The sequence below is a fragment of the Pholis gunnellus genome, assembly GCF_910591455.1.
Source record: "Pholis gunnellus genome assembly, chromosome: 17".
In the NCBI taxonomy this organism is placed as follows: Eukaryota; Metazoa; Chordata; class Actinopteri; order Perciformes; family Pholidae; genus Pholis; species Pholis gunnellus.
In genome coordinates, this window is record NC_136544.1 from 14,056,382 (window position 1) to 14,080,169 (window position 23,788).

Below are 23,788 nucleotides of genomic sequence, written 5' to 3' on the forward strand. Positions count from 1 at the left end.
TCACCTTCCAAGGGCATTGAAATGTGAAATAAAAGTCTAAAAAATAGTGATTCATGTTTGGACGTCATTTCAGTCGGTCTGGGAAACAAGTTGAATGCAGTTTGTGGACGAAGAGCAGACAGTAATTCACCTGAGTTGGAAGGTTTTTCTTTCAATAAATGGACTGCAAGGCTGAACGTTTCACTCTGAAACTAGTAATATCGTGCAACTAAGGCCAGAATTCAACCAGGGACGCAGCAGTTATATTGTAGGGGTCTTAATCACTCAGCTACTGAACGCCATATAAAACAGCCAGTTACTGACCTCTGGGACACATCTGAGGAAAACATGCAACCATTCGTTACACAAGTTCCCTTTTTCTGAAGAAGGCTGTGGTAGAAAGCTTCAAGCCAATAAGTTGTATTTGGAGTACTTGACACAATATTTGTAGACATGTACTGGTACTAATTAAACAGCTGATTTTGATGACTCATCGCTTGATTAAGGTTTGTGCCGGTGTAAATCAAACGGCTGAAATCGTATGACCTTCTGGCACTGTGAAAGAAATGTGTTTGAGCATGAAACAAGAATTCTGCCGTTTTGTTTTTGTTATAGATTACCTTCCGCATCCAACGAGCCAGTTGTTGTAGCCAGGAGTCGTTGCTTTTCCTGCCGGCCACCACAGACAACACATAAACTAACTATGTGCAGCAACTACACAGAGAAACGTCAAAAAAACCCAGCACAAATTAGAAGTTCATTTGCATTTATTTTCATAATAAACCATGTAATTATAAACATTTCATTCAATTACACTAAGCATGATAAATATGAAGTAAAAATATTTTTTTTTTTTAAATCTACAAGTTTAAAGGACAGAATGAATTCACATCTGCTTTCGTGTCTTAATTTAACTGCTTTTAGCCGACGCCGTGTGATATGTTCCTCTGATCAACTCCGCTTTAAGTTACAAAATGAAACCTCATACCTAGAACTCATGTTACATCATTTCCCATTTACAGACAAAAAAATAAAATAAAATCACATTTACATACATCAGTACAGTTCAACATTAAGTTACATTTCTCAAATGTGCAAGATTAAGCAAATGTATACTGTAGTCAAATAAAAACAAGATTTCCTTAAATAAATGTTCAAGTTTAACTGAAGCACTGGCTGCTGGTTTTGACAGAGGTTCACATCAGCTAAGATACCTTCTGCATGGGGAGACGGACATCATCTAACACGGGGTGAAGTGCAGCTGTTCAGCAGGTCGGCTGTGACAAAATCTTGAAGGTGTTTGAAGAACCCGACAGTAACTGTATAACCTACAGTTTCAAAGAACGTCGTTTTTAATAGCTGTACATGGAAACCCCTGGAGGGAAAGCATATGTTGATCCATAACAGTTTGCATTATGCTTCTTTACAGAAACCGATCGTGACGCACACACGCACAGCCACAGAGAGGATGCAAATGATAAGATACAATGACGAAATGCTCCAAAAAAAATGCAACTGGACGAGCGGTCCTTATTGAGGGAAGTGACGTGTGAACAGGTTAATTAAGTTTGACACAAAGAAACAAAAAAAAAGAAAAGAAAAAAGGCAGACAACTCTGTTCATGACACTGATGAAAGCAGCAGTGTTGTGTTTTTTTTTTTGTTCTAGTGTTTTTGTGAAGTCCCTGCACTTTACTGAAGAAATGCCGCCACGTTCGGCAGAACTCAAAATTTCAACTGATTAACGAAATTCATTGCACATTTGTTTACAAACAGCTCACCAACTTTTCTTCTTTCTTGACATTTAAAAATAAAAATCTCCCACTTTTTACACAAATCTCACTAAGCGTGTGATTTTGAACGTTGTAGTGACAGGAAGCTGTCTTTTACAGCATCACAGGCACTGTGATAGAGACCACAGTGACTAGTAGTCAAAAAAAACCATCCCAGCACATTTCAGAGCATAAAATGAAGCTTTACAAAATGAATAACTTGTCTTTAGTTTTTCCTCACAACTGTATTTCACGTCTCTGTAAGGATTAATATGTCAACCCTCGCCTAATACCACCAAACAGTCTCACTGGGGCGTCTCAAAAATATGAAACTACTTACTGTAAATGTTCCTTTCAAACATAAAGGAACACTCAGTGTGTCACCTCTGTAGAGGAGTTGTTTTTTTTAAGTACAGGTCAATTTAAACCCTTCTTATTCAAATGCTGTACAGAAGGATACCACACACAGCTTCTCTCCAATTAGGAGATTGTGACATAAAAACACCCGATGAGGTTACGAAAAAACAAAATCATTCTTCCAAAAAGAGGCAACCACTGAAATAATCGCACAACATGAAAGAGCCAAATTAACAAAGTTAGAGGAAAAAGCTTGGATCTTCAGTTTTAGGTCTGCTGAAATCAAAGAGCTTATTCGTATTTGGCTGTAGTGACGAGTTTTGCCAGCCCAGTGTGTTGAATTCAGAGCATTTTTTCTTTTCTTTTTTTGGTGAAAGTCCTGGAAAATGAGTGCACTTGGACACACAATGAAAAGAAGCAGCCAAACACCTGGAATGCGCATGATAAGTCTTTAAAGCAAACATTTAGAAACTCGTTTTTTTTTTTCTCTCTCCTCCAAGTGGAATTGCACTGAATTTAAATCACACATTGATGTAGCTGGAGAGGTGATGAGGCTCAGACGGGCGCTGGACCGCGGCCGTCTGATCTGCTGAAAGTCGTGGTTCTCGTGGGCGTCTCTGTGTAGGAAAAGAGCAGTTCTGCCTGAGAGAAGCGTCCGCGGGTTTGCCCCACAAACCGCGTCATTTGTCCTTGTTCAGCTGTTCTCCATTCTTAAAAAGTGCGAGTTTAGCTTCATTTTTCCAATAGTGTGATGATAATGTATCACACTAGTCCTTTTCTCCATCTTCACTGCTTCCTGGGGTGAACAAGAGAGGATGAAGAGAGTTTAAACACGAGTTCAACCGATTCATAAATATTACTCTAACATGACTTAAGAGTAATTGTACGGCCCAATGAGCTCGGTACATGAAAAATGTGATATACATTTATATAAATAGTAATTTAAATAATATCTTAATACATTTGCACCAAGAAAAGTATATGATGAGATGACTACTGCAAAAAAAATCAACTATTTTTAAAAGGAATAGGAATAGACATTTTTGGGAAATACACTTATTTGCATTTTAGCGTAGCATTGAGACCAGAACAACCAGCAAGTCTACCAGTTAATTAATTAACACCTTATATCACGTTAATTACATTTGTGAAAAATAAGAGTAAAAATAACATGTTGTAGATTTATGGTGAGTTATGGGACAGGCTAGAATATCCCAGTGCGTTGTTGGAGACCTCAGCTTATGCTAAGCTAACCTTCTGCTAGTCATATCTTTAAAGTAAACGTACAGAGATGAGAGTGGTGTCGATCTTCTTATCTAACTCCTGGCATGAAAGTAACTATTCCTTTAAGCCCGTGTAAAGACCCACATAGGGTTGGTGTGACTGCATGCTTAACTTGCCTCCTTGTTCGATGTCGGAGTCGGTGAGATGCGTAAGGGAAAAGCTAGCGATGCTGGCCGGGGAGATGGAGAAACGGGAGTAGTTTGAGGAGCCGGTCCAGCTGGGCTCCAGCATGCGCCCTGCTGCAGGCGGCGAAGACGAAAAGCGAGACGCTGCCGATGAGGACATCGTCTTTGATACGGCGTCTTTATCCGTCTTGGGCAGGAAGCCGGGCGAGAAATCATCATCCCACTCAAAACCACCACCTGCAGGGATTTCACGAACGAGTCAGTGTATGTAATAGCAAAGACAATCTGCAGGAGCTGCACACATTTAGTTGTTTTTTTTTGTCATTACCTTCTTCATCAGTGGAGCTTTCGGAGTTGGTGAAGCGGTTCAGGTAGCTGGCAGTGGACACCGGGCTGCTGAACTCTGGAGCCTGATTGCGTGAGCCTGAGTGGTCACCCAGTTCCTTGGTGGGGGTCTCCTACATCAGAAAGAGTACGATGTTAATTAAAATGTCTTATTTGTTACACCTATAACAGCTCTGGGCAATGAACAACAACATAGACAATACAGTACCTGGTCAAACAGGTAGACGGTGACATCGTCGAAGAACGACACGGCTCTTCTGGAGTTATCTGCGTCGCAACTCGCAGGAAACGGGGACGACGAGGCCTGGGTGTTGAGCGAGGTGGGTTTCAACAAGCTCTTCAGGTTCTTTGCACGACTGTCGTCCGAGACGATGAGTGGCACCGGATGCACCGTGTCATCCTCGCTCTCTGAGCTGGAGCTGTGCAGCTGGTACCCGCGGACGTCGTCGTCCGAGTCGTCGCTGTTCTCGTCCTCCTCGTCCGCATCCATGCCGTCCTCCTGTCCGTCCCGCCTCCCCAGGAAACGCCCCTCCATGTCCGGCTCTCTTATTTTTATGTCAGTCGCGTAGGTCCTGGTTAGCTTAGCATGACCCGAGCTCTCCGGCACCGGCTTTGAAGGGGCAACAAAAGGAAGTTGTGGAAGGAGTTGAGTTGAGGTTTCTAGATCTTCTGGTTGATCAGAAGGTGTGACATCCTTGAGCAACTCTGGTTTGTTCACATCTTCATCTTCACTGGTGGGAGACTCTGCCGCCTCCGTCTCGCATTTCACTGCAATATCTGAATCTCCCTCCGGTAATGTTCCCCCAACATGAGGCGCTTCCTCGGCGGTCTGTGCCTCGGCAGCTACAGAAGATTCTTGCTGAGAAACTAAAGAATGGACATCCCTCTCCACGTTGACCTCCAGTGCTGGACCTCCAGCAGCCACGCTGATCGCCTCGGTAGAGTTTCTCAGACACGTGACTTCACCAGAACCTGCAGCAACCGTTTCTTCAGACTTCTTCTCGGGTTCTGATTCGTTGTCTGAGAAATAGGCGGAGTCTCTGTAGTTACTGCCCATGAACGGCTCCTCAGCAGGAGCTACGTGATCTGGTTGCTGGTCCTCGCAGGGATCCTCACTGTGAGTATCCAGCACACCCTCTACTTCAGAGATGATGATTTCTGGTGGAACCAGATTTGTGGCAGCTGTGAGCTCCTCCGTCTCCTCCTCCTCCTCCTCTTCTTCTTCTTCTTCTTCTTTGGCAACACTCAAGCCGTTTTTGACAGGGGAATGGTCTTTAACATTCGGCTGAGAGTTCCACTCGGGAGACTCCAGGTTCTCCGTCTCATACCCGCTGTCGGATATTTTGTACGGAGGCTGGAGTTTGTTTTGGGCTGTTTGAGCATTCAGCTCGTCTCCTTGTTCACCTAGCCTGTGGATGTCAAGAGAGTCTAAAGAGTCCGGCGTCTCGGCTGAATTGTCTGCAGTTGGTAGAGTGGTGGACATGCTGTCTTCCAGTAAACTGTCCTGGCTGATCTGGTCCAAAGACGGCCCGGAGACCAACAGAGAAGATCTGACGATAGGGCGCCCATCAGAGTCCATAAAGGACTCTTCGTGGTCAGATAGAGTGGTTTCCAGTTCTGTATCTGCATCCTCGATTAGCTCACTCAACAGATCGTTACTTGTGAGGTCTTCGCTGTGTCCGTTGTCTGAGGGCAATGCTTGGACTTGCAGGTTTTCAGGCATTGTACTTCCTATGGGCTGAACATTATTCTTTGAGGTTCCAAGGTCTTCTTCAAGGCTGGGAATTTTGGCATCTGTGCACAATGAGTCTGTAGTGGCACTTTCAGAGATTGCAGGGGTGTGGCCATCAGTTTGACCGACGATGACCTCAAACCTCTCCGAGGTAGAATCAAAACCAGAGTCTGCACCTCTGTGAGAGGATTGCAGCAGACTGAGGTCTTCTGTGGAAGAACTATTTCTAGCTGGCAGCTGGTTGCTTGTGTTATCTTCTGTGACCACTGTAATGAAAGGCACCAGTGTTTTAGTTTCTATCAGAGACGGACATAACTCCCCCAAGCTGTAACTCGGAGAGTCTAAAAGTTCCTGTCTCGAGGATGTGCTACTTACTGCAGGTTTTAAATAATTGTCCGCTGAGAATAAGCTGCCTAAATTCTCCATGTTCTCCCAAGAACTCATTTTGAACCGTTCCTCTGGTTCGTGGGCTCGACCGGGGAGAAGAAAATTATCCTGTGGACTTGAGAAACTTGGTCCGTCTTTCATCAGGCTGTGTTCTTTGAGAAACATAAAGTTGTCGGCTAGTTTGTCAGCGTTCCGAAGCCTCTCCTCATCTGTGTTCTGCCCCTCCGCTTCCACAGAATCCGCCAGGGTAGGGGCCTCTGAACAATCCCCTAAAAAAGAATCCCCATTGCTTATATCTATATCCACCTCCTGGACGGCTGAAGGTGCACCTTCAAGGAAAGGGTTCCCGTTGCGCTCTGGAAGCTCCATAAAGCTCCGTCTCCAGGAAGGAGAGTCCTCTTGCTTGGACCCCCCGTCAGTAAAAATGTTGGTGTGGTACGGACTGTCATTTTCAAGAGACGACCAGACATGGCTGTCTGGTAAATAGGAATCCTTGGAGTCAATACTTTGGTGGAAGAAATCAGCATCGGTACTAGACTCATCCAGACGGACATCTTGGAGAACAACAAAGTCTTGCCGGCCTGAACTGAAGTCCATGTCTTGCCCTCTATTCCCATCTTCCCCAACAGTGCTCTCCCCTTGTTCTTCTAGTTGTATGAAATATTCATTTCCATTAGACGGCTTTTGTGCATCAAACACTGGCACAATTCCAGGAATTCCTGAAGGAGTGTGACCACTTCTTGTGCCTGCTGCTCTGGCAACCGGATCAGGGAAATGGGCCTGGATGTCTTCACTGGAAACAGGAAAGAACATGCTGTGATAGTTCAATGTGGTGTCCATGCCCGAACGCCCATGGTTGCCCTCGTAGTGGTCGTGCTTGGCTGCCTCCCAAACATACTCGAAGCTGAGACCCTTGCTCGTTTCTGTAACTGTAAGAACTTCGTCGATCTCTTGCCGCAGGGCATCGTCAGCGAACTGTTCCAAGATCGGGTAAGACGAGTGGCTGACAGTGGTCTGCCGTGCGGACGGGTTTGGCTTCAGAGCATCCCAGCGTTGCTCAAAGTCTTCTTCTATGTCCTTCTGGCCTTGCATGCGCAGGTAGATAAGCAAACGGTGGACTTCCTCTGCTGTGGCCCGCTTGTCTGGAGACAGCCAGCAGAACTGCAGGACCTCATGCCTGCAGTAACAAGAAAATCAGACATCTCTTTTTCAGACAAGATACATTTCAAACGGCCAAATAACGTTGAATCCTGCTTTAAGGTAAACCACGGTCATTTGTATGTAATTTGTGCCAATAGACCTATTCCAAAAACTCACCATCTGTCAGAATAAGGGAGATCCAGCTGTGGCTTAAAGAGTTTGACTTGTTGGTCCTTGATCACATGAGTGAGAACCTCCCGGTCAGACAGATGTGGGTACGGCTGGGTAGCGTTCTCAAAGAGCTCCCACAATGTGACTCCCAAGGCCCTACGGGACAATTGAGGACACAATGACTGACTGATCAAACAGTAGGACAAAAGTTATCTTGTGCACTTCGAAATTAGCAAAAGACCTGGACCTCAAACCACAAAACTTCATGAGGTGAGCGGTAATGAACACCCAAACACACAGCACAATAGTTTAAATATAAATAAATGAAATGACTCATAAGCAGCTATGATAGTAAGAGCCAAAATTTAAACAAAGGCAACTTGGTAAACATTTTGAATCTCAACGATTTTTTATTGAGGGGGGAAAATCTGGCTCTTGTGACTAAAACTACCTCACGTAGTTCTGCATGTTTTGGACTGAAAAGCATTTGGGCAATGAGTCGTGAAGTGCGGGAGTGGCTGAAAAGACGGTGCAGTGTGGAGAGATGCTTAGTCGGTGCCGTGTCAGTGTCTTCTCCCCCTCTTCTGGAAATGATCCAGATTGTTTGGTAGTTACAAGCCCTTGTATTTGCAGGAGGGGCTCGTCTTTCCCAGCAATCAGCCAGAGGTGTACTGCAGAGCAGTTTAATGTCTTATTCCAAATATACTAAATGTCATTTATACTGATGAGTTATTAAAAAATGGCCTTGAGTGTCAGTGAGGAGCTGCGGTTTGGTGCCTACCACACATTGCTGGGCTTGGTCTGCTCCATAGTAATCACACCTCCATGGCGCTCGCCCACCAGCTCAGGAGCCAACCAGCGAAGAGGTGCAAACACATCATCCTCTGTGATGACGTAATCCTCCTATAGTAACATAGTAAAAAAATTAAAAAAAAATCAGTCACACACGATGTTTGCTTCTTTTACAAAGTGGAACAATCTAGATTACACTGTAAATAATTGTGCAAACACTAGAGCTCATTATGTAGCACTCTGCAACAGGAGCCATATGACTGTTTATTCGCTCTCCCTCTGCCTCTCTTCTTTCTTTACAGAAATAGACTCGCAGGGTGACCTTATCTTCAAGTATTAAATTCAGACAGCCAAACGGACGGATCAGCAGTATTTAAGGAATGCAGCAGACAGAAATGCCTTGGGACATAACGGCGTGTCCAGTTACAAGACAAGACAACCTTAAATCTTCAGTGAGACATGCGACTCATCAAACACCTGCACAGCCTGCAATAAAGAATAAGATTTATTGTCTGTGAGGTCATCTGGAGCTGGCTGCACAACAAATAAACAAACTTCACATCGGCAACTTCAGTTCATCAGCTGCACAAAGTGGAGAAGTTTCTGATCCATTGTAAGAAGGACTATGTTGTTGATTATGGTAAATTACAGCTTTCTTTAGGGGGCAAAACACAGCTTTAAACTACTAAACTCTCATTAACATGTGCCTCGTGGAAGAATTTAACAAGCCACATTTTCTGATGAACACGGCTATTACAACAGCACCTATGTTTTTAAGATCAAAATTCATCCAAGTATAGAGATATTCCAATGAATTGGGACTCTTATGTGTATTGGATCACTTTAATTATAAGGGGATTGATAAGTGTTCTCACAATTCACCCATCAAGAAAAAGAAGACGATAAATAAGGTAAAACAAACGGAAAGTTTTCACTGCTGAATCCATCATGGGTGCCCAGTCTCACCCACACATTGTATGCCAGCGTGAGTTTCTCTCTAACTACACAAAGACCGGGGCTGTGTTGATCTGCTACAAGAAAACAGACCTAACACAAGTTTACATTTGGTATTTGGATCATTCTTTTCCAGTATTTGTAAGGCCTGCAATGTGTGCAAATGTGTCTAAAATCTGTTTTTTTAGTAGCTACTTCTGAATGTTTTCACTCAGTTTTAATGACCACAAAAGAAAAACAAACAAGCTTTCTGCCAGCAATTTGAGTTTTAAAGGTTAGGTTATTACAAAGCTCTGTCAGACTGGCTAACTCCGCCCACATCCTCCTACTACTCCCAGCCCCTGCCTACCGAAGATCTGGAGTAACCGCCATTGGACGATATGAAAATAGACGATTGCCCACACCTATTGGATCATGTCTATTTAGGACTAAACCTATGACTGGTCTTTGTCAATAAACCAGTCTAATGTAAAGCATTGTGTGTAACCAGCCCTCGCTGTTGTAAAATATGCGGTTCCATACAGCAACCAACAAAATCTTTATGCGGATAACACCTGAAATTGAGTTTTTTGCTTACTTTGTATCTGTAGGGTCCAATTCCATAGTCTCCCACTTTGACTGTCAGATCTCCCGTCAGGTAGCAGTTCCTCAGAGCCAAATCACTGTGAGAGCAGAGAGAACAACATCATTAGATACTCAATCACAGATTATGAAGCTCGCAGGCAGCAGTGTGAAAAGAACACAAAATCGATCGTATCAACAAGGAACCCACCGTCTCCTCTTAACCTTAAAAGGCTAAGATTACCGCACAAGAATCAGTGCAAAAGCAGTCTGGCAAGGATCACAGGAGACTTTGGCAACTACATGAAATTCTTCTCCCGTCATTGCCTCTACTCTTCACCTTGCAACAAGGCTCATACAGGAGGCTATTCCTGACTCGTGCATACAGCAGCAAGATATACAGTTTCTCGAGGGAAACACCGAAACGTTTTGTGAAGCTGCCAGGAGAGGGCGTACAGAGCGTCCGTCTCTCTCTCTCTCTCTCTCTGCACATTAAGATATATGGCAGTTTATTTGCACTTTCAGAGGCAGGCTTTGGTTTCCCCTTCAGCTCCGCCGGCATTCCCTGTGCACAAGTTCCGAGTCCCTTTGACGCGCTTAACGGCAAACACTGCTGAAACCAGTGTTCTTGCATGTGCGTGTGTGGCCCAGCGACTGCTAGACCAACTGAAACCTCTGTAAGACAAATGGAGATTTATTTTAAACTCTCCGGTCCTCCTCTGTTGGCTTCGGGCCCGACATACTGTAAGGAAACGGGACCAACTTCTCAGCCCTACGAGGCCGATACGCGAGCCTGGTAAAGAAAAGCAAACATTGGCAGTACTTTGTACTGAAAGTATATGTTGAGCAATCACTAAACCGTGCCTTAAAAAGGAAAACCTTTCCCACTTTCTGAATGAGAATATATCGAGACGTTTTGTAGCACCATTCTCACCCATGCATGATGCTGAGGTTTCAGCTCTGGATATCACACAGCACTGACGGTTTTGTGTCTGTGGAGCTGCACCATCAATCACCTCTCACTCAGTTCTGCCAGCATGCGGCTGCACTAGTAATTCAGCTAGTGTAACATTTTATTTTTTTACATTTCACAGAAATATGTTTACAATTGCAAATTAAATTTGTCCACATGGGGGGTGGGGGGGGGGGGAGCTAGTAGAACTCCCCTTTGAGTGGTAACAAGGATTTAAAACACAACGCCCAATATGAGGCGATCCTTTTACACGCAAAGAGCAGAATCATCATATCCCTCTGGCAGCGGACAGCTGACACTGTGGCAATGCACGGGAGCTGTGTTATTGGAACCCTCCGGGCTTATTCGGAGCATACAAAATAGAGCTGATGAGCGGAGCGTCGTATGTAACCCCGAGCCACACGGACGAGACCCCCCCCTGTGCCCGGCTGGCTACGAGCAGCCAGACAGCCAGCACTCGCTGGGGGTAAAAATGAAATGCAGCCTCTCTGCTGTACACACCTTTTTTGGAGAACACTGGTACTCCTGACACTGGTTGGACAGTAAGCACTTAAGGAGAACTAACGTCTTAACAATCTTATTTTATGAGGTTTGTGTCTCGTGACATTAAGTATCCAGTTAAGTTCCAATATATCTTGATTCAAACATTATGCAATATGCATGAGTTGACAAGACGTAATATTAACATTAGGAAATTGCAGCACATGTTTTGCACAAATTGAAATACTTATAAAGCTAAATGACAGATTATATCTCACGATACAAGAGCAGTCCACATGTTGAAGACAAAGGTCAGAAAACATTAAGCATTATCACCTATACTTTCATATAAGTAAGAGTGTAAAGAACTACTGATCTAATAAACTGATCTATGGCAGAAAAGCACAAAACACTAGGTTGTGACAAACAAAAACTCAGTGCTCTGCTTAGCAAGTCTTAAACCTGTGATCTGGTAGAAGTGCTACCTGTGCAGGAAGTTGTGTTTGTGAAGGTGAGTGACACCAGCGGCGATCTCACAGGCCATCCTCTGCAGCTGCAGCAACTCAGCATTTCTGAACATCCAGTCCTGCTGAGACAGGTAGCCCCGCAAATCCCCCTGAAAAAAAACACACACACGGCTGTATTAGCTTACCAAAATCCAATATAAACATCTTATTTGTATTATTGCCACAGGAGGAATTGGACAAGCAGGTGTTGGTTAAATGCATTGCTCAGAGACGGCCACACGGGGGCAGTAGACTCTCCTGTTTCTGTCTCCTCAGCACTTCTCACTGCGGATGTGGGAGAGGACCAAATAAGGGTAAGGCTATTTAATGGACCTCTATCCTGGGGTCACAGAGACTTATAAATAAAATGAGTTCGGTTCGGGTCAGTGAAATAAACGGTGCTTGTGTCCGTTTGGGTGTCGGAGGCCCCGTGAGGTGGCGGAGAGCAAACAACGAGGCGTCCCGAGAGCAAAGCGGGACATGATGATCAACTACGCCACATAAAACACATACACACACACGTCAGAGGGTGAAACTGAGTCTTATGTTAGAATGTAGCTCACCGGTGTGAGTGATCATAGTGCCGTCAGAATATAATAAAGGGAATCAGGAACAAGGAGTTCCCCTCGGTCCGATGTAATGGTTGAGAAGCTACAGTACTATATTATAATATTGTACTCCACTATAATGTGTATAAAGACAGACCGAATACTCTTTGCTACAACTTGAGACAGTGGACATTTTAGGGAACAGTATATTTAACTCTGACTTCCTAAATGTGAAAGCAAAGGGTCGTCTCAGTTACGTGAGCTTTTGGGATCATGTTCACCGCAGAGCTGCAGCGAAGGAGACTCCCGATTATCCAGCAGCACGGAGCTCCCCCGAGGAACCAGCTACTGAGAACACACTACACACACATGCACACACACACACACTGGATTCATGGAATACGTGGGGCGCTTTTGTTGAAAACTGTTACCGAGCGTGCAGGTTTGTGTTGGAGTGTTCTTTTCCGTGAACTACAAGCAGGTTAAGTTAGATGAGTCGTCTTACATAAGCGGCATGGTTTGCTTCGACCACATTAACCCCTGCGTACACACACACACACATATATATATATATACACACACACACACACACAGCTCTGAGAAGCAGTCTTTACAGAAGAGCTATATCCAATGTATGGTAAGTGACACTCTGCCCGTCGTTATTTGTAACGGCTGCCCAGCAGGTGATCAGGTCCGGGTTTCAGGCAGTTAATGAAACAACGTTTACTGTGAAAGGCCAAAACAATTAGGCCTCGTGTCTGACCCGGCAATAAACAAGAATGTACTAAGTTCCAAATGAACAGATTCGTGTCTGGCTCAGCCATCACATGATCGAGTTATGTATAAAAAAAAAGTTATTTAAGTCGTCCATGCTGCTAGTGGAGACGAGAAGCAGGCTGTATTATGACTACTGTTACTCACTAAGTGTAATAAATGACTCCTTTACTCGATACTTGGTATTAAAAATAATTTACATTGCTCGTCACATTACTAGATTACCTTTTAGGTAAAAACGACGTCATTAGTTACATTACTCGTATTACTTTAGCTATAAAGGTGCGCATGGAAACTCACACTCTCAGCCGGTGCAGTTACTGAGTAACGTGTCACCGCCCAACACCGCTGTTAAATAGAGCGAGTGGACCATTGATGGGGTTCTGTGTAACCAACAGTCCTTGTTAAATCCATTTTAAAGAATGAGTTACCAATGAGTTACCACCAATTAACCCACAAGGTCAAACTCACACTCAATACGCCCAAAGTCAGTAATGTAGAACTTGGTAAATGCCATGACAGTAATAAGATAAAGAGCACCTCCATAACATTGGGAGGATTGTTGCTTTAACAACCGGAATGAATGGAGGCGATCAACAGCTTTGCAAAGCCAGGAGTCAGTTGGCTCATGGCCGAGACCCTGAACTAGAGACGGGTCTGCCTGACGAGGAGATCCGTGCATTAGAGGCCGTCACTCACTCTGCGGTATGTGGCATTCTGTGGGGCCCCCGGCCCCCGTCCCCCGTCCCTGCACCAGTTGCTTGATGTATTTCGATGTGTAAAATGCTTTGAGTCAAGCCGTCAGAGGGAAAGTCACAGTATGTTGGCTTTTTGGGGATACATCTCGTCAACCGAGCAGCTGCAGTGTCACGTTTCGTGTTTCGACATCTATGGGGATGATTGACGCGGCCCCGAGATGGTAGGAGGACGGAGAAAAGTGGTAATTTTACTTTAAATTCAACATAAAAGCAGGTTCAACGCTGTGTTTCTACATGGAGTTAGGCATTACATGCGTGCGAATGGAACATGAACTGTTTATATTGAAAGAAAGGAATCACGTATTGTGTGCCACTTGGATGAAGTTCTAAAAACTCTTAATCCAGCCGGGGGTGACGAGTACAGACATCAATCAGTTGTGCTCCCCTCGCACATTATCACCTTCAACAAACGTGACCTGGGTCTAAATACAAAACCTTCCCGAATGAGTCGCACGCACCTGTGATAAGTCACAAACGTTACTAGAGCTGGCTGGGAGAGACAACAATGCTGGAACACCGGCCAGGCCTGGGCAGCCGGACAATACCCCAACAAAGTTATGCAACGCCTGGCGAGACAAACTGGAGCACGCTGGACACAATAGTGTGTGTGTGGGTATGTGTGTGTGTGTGTGTGTGTGGGGCGGGGGGGGGGGGAGCATTTGCATCACCTAAACAGCAGCAACGCATTTCCTTTTTTTTCCTGCGAGCAGATAAAATGTGACTGCCACTTTAAAGAATAAGGAAAACAATAACTAGTTGCAACTCTATGCTGGAGTTTTAATCTCCCTTACTACAGATCTGTATTAATACAGATGACACACACACTCTCTCTCTCTCTCTCACACACACACACACCTTACAATCAGTCAACCAGTAGCAATTATGACAGACTAGAAGTGACTATTTAAGTGGAGAGAATGTTGACTCCCTTCTGAGGTATGTTTCGAGGCTGCACTTTGATGGATTAGGCTACGTCACAGTTTAAGGCGTTTCTAATACTTTCACTTCTCTTTTTACGAACAAGAGAACACAGAATTAAAAACACTTTTCAATATATTGTTATCCAAAACGACAAACTATAGACTCAACATGCATTCAAATGTGCAGTGTTTGTAAGTTCTCGGTTACTTAATAACATAAATATTTTAGAGTCCATGGTGCAAAAAGCTACGGTACTTCCCATCGTTAAGGTTTGTGCCGTTAATAAATCAAACGGACACCACGGTGGTGTATATTTTTAGGCGACTTCTTGCGTTTGTCACTTGGCACCCACATAGGTTTCTTTAGGAACGGCTTAGTTTACCTTAGACCGAACTCAACCAGTCTCCAAAAACGCAACCCATAAAAATGCACAAACACAGCAACTGGTGGAGGCGACACCAGAGGAGCGTAAATGGAGCCCGGCGCTTTACTGGGTGAGGTGGGAATGTGAGAAGTCCCGGGCTTAGACAGGCTATGTAGCGTGAGGAGGAGGAGGAGGGTGTTCCCAGTAGTCGGGCTCACAATAGCTAGAGAGAAAAAGATAAATCAGCGGCCATGATGGTGTCAGAGTTACCTCGATATGTTTAGATGAACGGAGGGGCTACGCAGCAGGGCCGCTCAGCGATGCGTGCTTGCTGGACAGTATTTTTTAAAAAGGGATCCTGCCCCATGAATGTGTGAGCTTAACATGAGATCATTCTCTAATATGTCAATTAATGAAGCCTTCTAAGTTTAGCAAGCAGTAAATCTCTTAATTCCTTGACACTAGTGCACAAACATTGCATGTTAAATGGGGGGAAAAAATAATTACACACCGCAGATTTATTTCATTCCCATGAAAATATTATGAGTTGAGTCATTCACAGTCGGTTATACATTTTGTATATTGAAAAAGGGCGTTGGTGGTGTATTTTGTGCTTTTAAATAACATTTAGAAGAGCGTGTGGTCACTCACCATTTCACAGTACTCAAAGACAAGTAGGAAGGGAATGGCCTCCACACACTGTCCCAGGCATTGGAGGATGTTTGGGTGCTGCAGCACTCTGTAGACAAAATAACACAACGCCTGTTGATACTGATGCTGATCGCGACTTCAGTAAGCTTTGAAATAACACCTTCAAATAATATCGGTAATATTGGAGAGGAGATTAGGTCTGATGCAATGTGTAAGAGGATGTTTTTGTCCATGTGTACTGTATGCACGTCCATCCACACACTAATGTTGTAAAATGTATTTGATGTTCGAAACTATTAAATTAATCGGCAACTATTATGATAATTGATTCATCTGTTTGAGTACGTTTTTACTCCTCTACGACAGTAAAGTGAATATGTTTTGAGTTGTGCACAAAGCAGAACATTTGAGGACGTCATCATAAGCTTTGAGAAACACTAATTGACATTTTTATGTTTTTGTATATTTGTAGCCCTACAAATATTAAATATATTGATTTTTAGATCACCTAATTATAAACAATAATAGCCTTCAGTTAGAATCTGTCTACCTGTATGGATCTCCCTGCTGCAGGAAGTCATTCTGCTCCGTAGCACTGGCATTAGCTTTCAACTCCTTCACCACCACCCTGGCTCCTCCTGGATCAGTGTAGATCTCACTCAGAAGGACCTGTTGGTACATGAAGATACTTCAGGATAAACAAGACACAGAGAAAAGAGCCATGGAGCATGTATGCTTCTACGTACAACAAGTTACAAAGAGGCAAACAACTGCAGAAAAAAAACGTTGAAAAGAGGCAACAGATTGGAAAGATGGGAGAAGAATGAGTACTCCACTGGATATGTGGAGGATTGTTTGTGTAGAACACAATTTAATGTTTTCAGTTTGTGTTTCTTTAATCGTTTGGGACTGTGCTAAACTTGTACATTAATGAAAACAGTCTCACCTGGCCAAACCAGCCGTTGCCAATCTCTTGGATGTAACTGAGATTGTGACGTGCTACCTGGAAGCCGGTGGACCCCTCTGAGAAAACAACCACAAAACAATGTTAATTAAGACTGTGCTAATTAACCAGCTTCATCTGGAGTTTTGGAAAAGTTACATTTGTGTGTCTGACCTGTGATACGGGCAGGAGGCTGGAGGTGCGGGGGTCCGGGCAGGGCCACGGGGGACACGGCGAGGGTGTACACCTCGGCGGGGGACTGCATAGAAGGTGTGTCCTCTGCCGGGGGAGTGAAGTCAATCTCATCGTCAAAGTGGTCCTCAAACTCCTACATCAACAGAAATCAAAGAGTGGATTCAAAAACAGGCTCGCCATGAGACTACAACACAGAACTGCGGGGCATTCATTTCACATCAGAGCCTAAATTCACAGACACTGTGCCTGTGACTCGATGCCCGCTCTGCGTATTCATTAGGTTTTGGCCTGCGTGGGGAGCAGGTGGAGCCGTGTCCGCCGTCTGACTACCTGCCCGCCGGGACTCTCACCTTGAAGTTGATCTCCCGCTCCTTGCAGCAGGTCACACAGTTCACGAGCAACACCACCAAGGCCAGAAGAGCCGTCAGCGATACCACCAGGGACAGGGAGAGAGAGACGGGCAGCGTGGCCCCCGTGCTTCCACCTGAGATGATGAACAAAAAGACAGGAACTAAGCTGAATTATTCACACTCACTGCTGTGCTTCATTTCGGGAATTAATGAAGAAGAAAATAACAGTTGGCACCAAGCAAAGTCGAGCGTAAAAAAAAATGTCTAAATCCACCCACAAGAAAGGTTCATTTAAGCTCGACGACAAAAATGAACTGCAACTTCTAGAGCGCATTGCTCCCTTTCACCATCAACTAACACTTTGTGAGACAAAATCAATGAGTGTGTAAAAATGTCAAAACAGTGCTTTTTTTTTTTCTTCTTTTTTTTAAATGGTGTACAATTTCTGCAAACATGACAATTGTGACTCTTCAGGTCGGACCTCTAACCCCTCATCAGCCCCTCGGAGAGACAGTTGTGGGGGTTTCCACTGGCTGATGAGCAGCTGATGGTGCTGCAGCGGTGACAGCGAGTGTTAAGTCTGCGCCGGTGGAGATGCTGCTGGCCCAGCAGTCAGGGCTGACAGCGAGCCCCCCCCCCTCTCCCCCCACTGCGCTGCTCAGCTGCTGCTCTCACACTACACCGATGCTGACCAACACAGAGGGCTTTCCAATTTAGTGCAAACCGACATCTTTCTTCTGCTTCACACGCGAAACACATTAACTATCAAAAAGGCCCAGTGTATTCTAACCCCTGTGATTTACATAGATAATGTGCCGTTAACAGGAAACAATAGTGGGCTCCAGTGGACAGCGACAACTAATTTATTCACCTCGTCTTCCCGTGTCAAAATGTCACTGCTCATTTGAGTCACGTTGGTCTGTCAGAAGACGTTCCAAGTCAATCCCTCCCACTGGGTGCTTACATGTATTGTGTGTGCATGTGTGCATGTGTGTGTGTGTGTGTGCGCTGAAAGACGAGTGAGATTTTGTGTCCCCACTCTTCCTCCTGTGTTTATTCTGTCTCCCACTGGTTGTAGCTTGTCAGGTACATCCTGTCTGCTAGAGGGAGAATCAACACCTACCGAGTCTCCTTCTGCTGAACTACAGATTCCTGACCGGCGAAGGCGGGCGCTGAATACATCCAGACTACAAAACCTACTCCTAGTTTGGTTTTACGTCAGCGCATGAAGGAGAGAAACAGCCAGACTTTAGAGTATGACTGTAATACAAGAAGTAAGCTCTTTGGAACTAACGAGAAACCAGATTCAGGCCAATGTGTCGACACCTAAATTATATTTTTCCCCAAAATATATAAACTGTGCTTCTCCAGATGGGATCAATCTGAAGAATCCTTGCATTATAGTGTAGATGATGCATGTGAATCTTCTCCAAATGATGGCGCAGTCCTGGAATGTTAATGGAAATCTTATTTTCCGACGTCCCTAAATCTCTTTGAAATAGCTTATCCCACGGTAAGTGTGTCATCATTAATCTGTATTTATATTTAGGTTCATAGAAGAGTTGTTCTCACAAGCATATCAAATCGTGAACTGATCAACGCTCTTCGCGCAGCAGCAGCAGCACATGAATTAGTTATCTCAAGCTTCCTTTTTGAGAAATCAATGCAGATTTGAAATCTGACTGAATGTAAATGAGAACATCTAAAACGGTGCCTTCTGCCTTATTGAATCCTTGTGGATGCATGTTGTCTTTCCATGTAAATGACGCTTTCAGATGTATCCACATAGACATGGCCTAAACCATTGACCATGCCATTATTAAAAAGGTGACAGAGTGGTAACGTTGGCCAAACCTCAGCCTCAGTGCCAAAGGTCTCAGGCAGAATTAAATGAATTAATCTGGCAGCCTTTTCTCCCCCTCTCATAAATAAATCATTGCCTTGAAATGAAATAGCGGTAAGAACTTGTAGCGTTGTAGAGGCTGATGGGTAGTCTAACAACAGAGCGGTGATCTCACGTCTGAACAGTTGTACATCGGGGGGGGGCAGACGAGATGAGCAGCAATCGCTTAATCTCCCTGAGGAGCGTTAGATATGATCCAACATGTCAGCCGTGATTGAGATTCATTTCACGGCAAGCTATCGCCGACAAAAATAGAAAAGGATTGCTCAACCTCTTCACTTATGATCAAAACAGGATCACAACATTACAAACCTAGATCACGCTGGGTCAAAGACGTCACATGTCACCTGGCCTTGAGGAAACGTAAAGGCACTGGCAGGTGTCCCGTGACGCCAGCTGTAAAATGTTTAAAGACACGTAACACTGATATTTTACCCATTTCTAAATAATGGATGCTTCCTCAGGATCACATCCACAAATCTCTCCTCTATGCTGAAGATGGAGAAACCGTGTCAGCGTTGAAATATTGATGAGAAGAGGAATGAAAGATTAAATGGCTCCGTCATCAGGACACAGGCTTAGCTCTAAATGGAGATGTGTACTTACAACTGCTAAATGAAAGTGTTCCCCATCTTGTACTCTATCTTCGACATGAGGAGGGTCTTGTTAAGTCGTATATATATGGGCTGCTGACGGTTGTACTACATTCCTCTGAGCTACAGTTGTAAGAGGAAGGCACAGGTGGAGAACTGCCCAAACTACTGAAATCTGCTGAACGTGCATGACTCCAAACCATAGACTGCACAACATTTTACAACAAACAACGCATCAACAACACAAGAAGAGGCAAATACATGCAGGGAGCAATAAGAAGAAACAAAGTCATAACAGGTGAACAAAGGCCAAAGACACTACGGTGTCCCTTCTTAATCTCTATTTTGAACAGCGGTTAGTTGAAACTGGTGGGTTACAGAGCCACACATGCTCTACATCAAACCAACGTGACAACATTTCTAACATGAAACGATGTCTGCTGCATGCATGCGTGACTGTACTGTTGCCATGTCACGCAACAGAGAGGGAAACCCCTGACTGGGGTCTTCCACTATGCCATGAAGAAGAAGGATGTAAAAGAAGAAGACTTTTCCTTCCCAAAACTTAAGATATCTTCCAAAACCACACATCCATCAGATCAAGCTATTATTAAACACATACCATGTAGTCTGAGACCATCCTTTTGTGAAATGCATATTTCATAATTCTAGACTGGCGAGATTTTCCAACTTTATGAGTCCAAGAGAGAGCTGTACAGCCCTGTTTAATTCCGATCCAAAATATGTCACGCTGCTTATTTTTTACAGCAAACAACGCGAGCATCAGTCACTGGCAGGAAGCAATCGTTCAGAGAGAATTCCAATTGGCTTAAAATAAAGCTTAACTTCACAACAATCCTGTGAGAAATATTTTCTAGAATCGTTGGCAGCTTCTTTCTTTTTTTCCCCCGATACAAACAACCACGTCTGTTCCAGCCGAGCTGCGGGGTTCCAGGCGGTGCACGACACCCGGAGAGGCTGCAGCAGCAGTCAGAGAGAAGAAAAACAACACAGCAGCCGGGTCACGGCAGCGCTACATGGGATCAGTTCTCCTCGGTTAGGCCTTATCTGAGTCATGGGTTCATATTATGACTTGGCAGGCCCCACCAAATGACTCAACTGGTTTTTTTGGGACCAATACGGCAGGGAGCTGCCAGGTCTCATTTCGGTTCCACTGCATATTTCAAGGAGGCATTCACGCAAAAAGCAGGAGCTGACCCATTTCCTTTTTGCAAATTTCACCCACCAGTGTGCACAAGTGGATGTCTTAACTTTCCGTTTATGTACAGGATGAGGGATGGCAAATCGTCTGGCTGGCATGTTTGGGTTCTACTAGGAATTGTCTGGCTGCTATGATAAGAAGCACTCATAGATCAAACGCACTTGTGCATAGGGCCACAGTGTGTAGAAGCAGCATCCCTTACAGACGGGGTTTGTTATCACTGCATCACTGATGTAGTGGAAGGTTACGGCCAAAGCGTCCACCTTGACTAACAGACCGGACAGGCCTCCATCACACGGCTGTTACTACAGTTGAAACATTGACACTTCGGTTAAAGCTTAACTCTCTACCGTTACTCATGTTTGATGTGTGTAAACACAGCACGAGCCACGTGAAGACCAGCTTTGCAAGAGACTTTCCAGTTATTGTTCTTATAAGTGGGATCTCGCCCACAGTCCGTAATCTAAATCTAAATGTTTAACAATCAAGCATCACATCAGGACACACTGGAAAATAAAGATTGAGGAAGCGGGGCAAAGAACAGGTTGTAATAAAAGCATAAAAAGCATGCACGTGTAATTGCAACATAACCGTTCCTGCAAGCTGTAACATAATTAGCAAACAACGCTGTTGCTAATCATTGACTGGAGCTGATAAGACTGGAATGTGTTATGGTTACACATTACCAAGACCCGACTACAGCATATTCGCGTCTGCATCTATTTATTTCTCACGAGGAAGCACGTTGACTGACTGAGCATCTTGCTTTGAAAAGCTCCAAAAAGAGTGAAACGCTGAAACCAGTACCGTGTCTCTCAGTGAATGTATGGCATCCGCAACACAAGGTTGCAACAAGTGATCATTTTTGTGGTTTGATTTATCTACTTAAATTTACTGTACCAATTCTCTGGGGAATCAAAGTTCCTAATTTTGTCTGGAACCCCGTGACAATATGTTTAAAAGCATCCAATTTAAAATGTGGGAACCAAATCAGTACTAATATCCAATAAGCTGTAACCAAATCTTTGCGTATAAATCAAAATTGTCATGAATTAGTTTTTTGTTGGTCGACTATCAATTATAAAACCGCAAATAAAATGGATTGAATTGAATTGCTTCATAAATTGAATTTCCTGCTGGTCTCTGAATCAACTTACGAGATGTTTTTAAAATCACACTGGCATCACACTTTGATTCAACCAAAAATAATGAAGTGATCACACCCGTGACACAACCTGTGATGAGGAAACAGTGTTTCCATGCTGGTAGGCCAACATTCAGTCTATTGTCCCATAAACTTGGTTTAAATGCCAATGACTGGACCAACCCTCACTGACAGATTAACTTGTCTGAACCTGCACTTACAATAAGCTGTACTATATTAACTCGGACACATTTGAGTTAAATATCAATCATACATAAACTAAACGAGGTTAGGTATTTTCTGAGTTATGGTTGAGGAAAACTGTAAAGTTAACTGCTATTACTGTTAGCAAAGTCGTGACGATGACATGCTGTTACTTAACATTATAAGCATTATTAAAATACAGACAGTCCATATAGACAGAAGAAATTGCCATCCTGCTAGCTGTGTTATCACATAAACAATAGTGGTTAGTCCAGGTATACGTGTCGTGCACTGAAACAGTCTCCAGTGGTTAACAGGAAATGCAGCCAAACTGTTGTGTTGTTAGCTTATAGCTGCTGATTAGCAGAAACACTTGCTAGCTCAGCAGCTAGATAGACAGGAGTTGTAGTGAGTGAACAAACGATTGCTTAGCTGTGTATCAGCTTACAGTCAGCTGTCTCACCTGATGTGCGAGGGTATGGAAGAGGGGCACCTTCAGACAGCCAACACACCGACAGGAGGATCCCACCGGCCAGCAACACAACACATCCATAGCGGCTCCTCATCCTCCTAGCTTAGCTAACAAAATGTTAGCTAATGGGAACCGTCGTCCGAAACAATAAATGTCTGTTTTGATGCTAAACCGTTATTAATCATTGATAGCCAGTTTAACGTCAGTGTAGGCTAAATAAACGAGCATATTTCCTGTCTGTTTGACGTTAGCTACTTACTGTTAGACCGGCTAACTAGCCTCAGCTAGCATGTCAACGCTAACAGTTTCAGCTGACGACAGCAAACACCGCTACGACATGTTCCGTTGTCCATGGAGACAAAACGAGCCGTCAACTTTCACGACGTATCATATTTGATGTTTGTACCCTAATGTTATTTAAATAAACACAGCTAAAGGAAATTAACCGATAGCCCTGACTATCATGAAGCAGCTACCTTCCAAATCGCCATGTTCCTGTACGACGTCACATCACGAAATGAGGCGTAAAAACCTCAAATAATTGACAAGCAATCAAGCCAATCACAGCGAAGAATACCTTCGGGTGAAACACACGGAGCCAATCAGCTTCGAGCTTTATTATCAGGCATGTAAATCCAGTGTATCAAAGCTGAAGAGAGCTTTATACACCCAGTCACTTGCCAACCATGTGAGGCACGCAATAATGATTTGGAAAAATGACTTGTCTACAATAAATGTATATTTTTAGATTTATGGTTAACCATAAACTTCCCAGCAGCATTTAATAGGTGGTCAGGGTAATCTGGCTGCTGCACGGAGGCTGGTTTAAGCACTATGAACTATTTATTGAGGATTTCTTTCATTTTCTTTCCTGTGTTTTCATATGAATGTTGATGGTTGTAGGATTTACCGGGAAACATTATGAAATAATACTATAATAATAATAATAATAATAATAATAATAATAACTATAATAATAATCGTCTAATACTGGTTTCAATAGCTACAAATATAGGAATGCTCTTGAAAAGTCAACTTGTTATTTATCCCAGTTAAAGATCATTCCTCTATATCTACTGTATATATTTTTCCTGACATAATGTTATTTTAATTACGTTCAAGCCATAGTAAATGATTGATTATTTTACGAGGTGTGATAAAACCTTAATGAAGAATATATCACCAGAAT

General features: G+C 43.8%; 1 protein-coding gene across 2 annotated transcripts; it reads right to left on the bottom strand.

The window, feature by feature from the left end:
- Positions 1-735: 735 nt before the first annotated feature.
- On the bottom strand, positions 736-23,095 carry lmtk2 (lemur tyrosine kinase 2). Of its 2 annotated transcripts, none has more exons than XM_079177564.1 (14): positions 22,591-23,095; positions 17,062-17,195; positions 16,691-16,844; positions 16,520-16,596; positions 16,124-16,242; positions 15,574-15,661; positions 11,537-11,667; positions 9,615-9,699; positions 8,073-8,194; positions 7,298-7,447; positions 4,070-7,157; positions 3,845-3,974; positions 3,508-3,753; positions 736-2,903 (listed from the first exon to the last, which is right to left on the bottom strand). In XM_079177564.1, exons 1-14 carry the CDS (start codon positions 22,691-22,693, stop codon positions 2,875-2,877), a joined length of 4,656 nt encoding a protein of 1,551 aa, XP_079033690.1. In that variant the 5' UTR covers positions 22,694-23,095; the 3' UTR covers positions 736-2,874. The 2 variants fall into 2 exon arrangements, with proteins under 2 accessions (XP_079033690.1, XP_079033689.1); XM_079177563.1 differs by having other exon boundaries at positions 736-2,899; positions 3,504-3,753.
- Between the last annotated feature and the right edge of the window lie 693 nt (positions 23,096-23,788).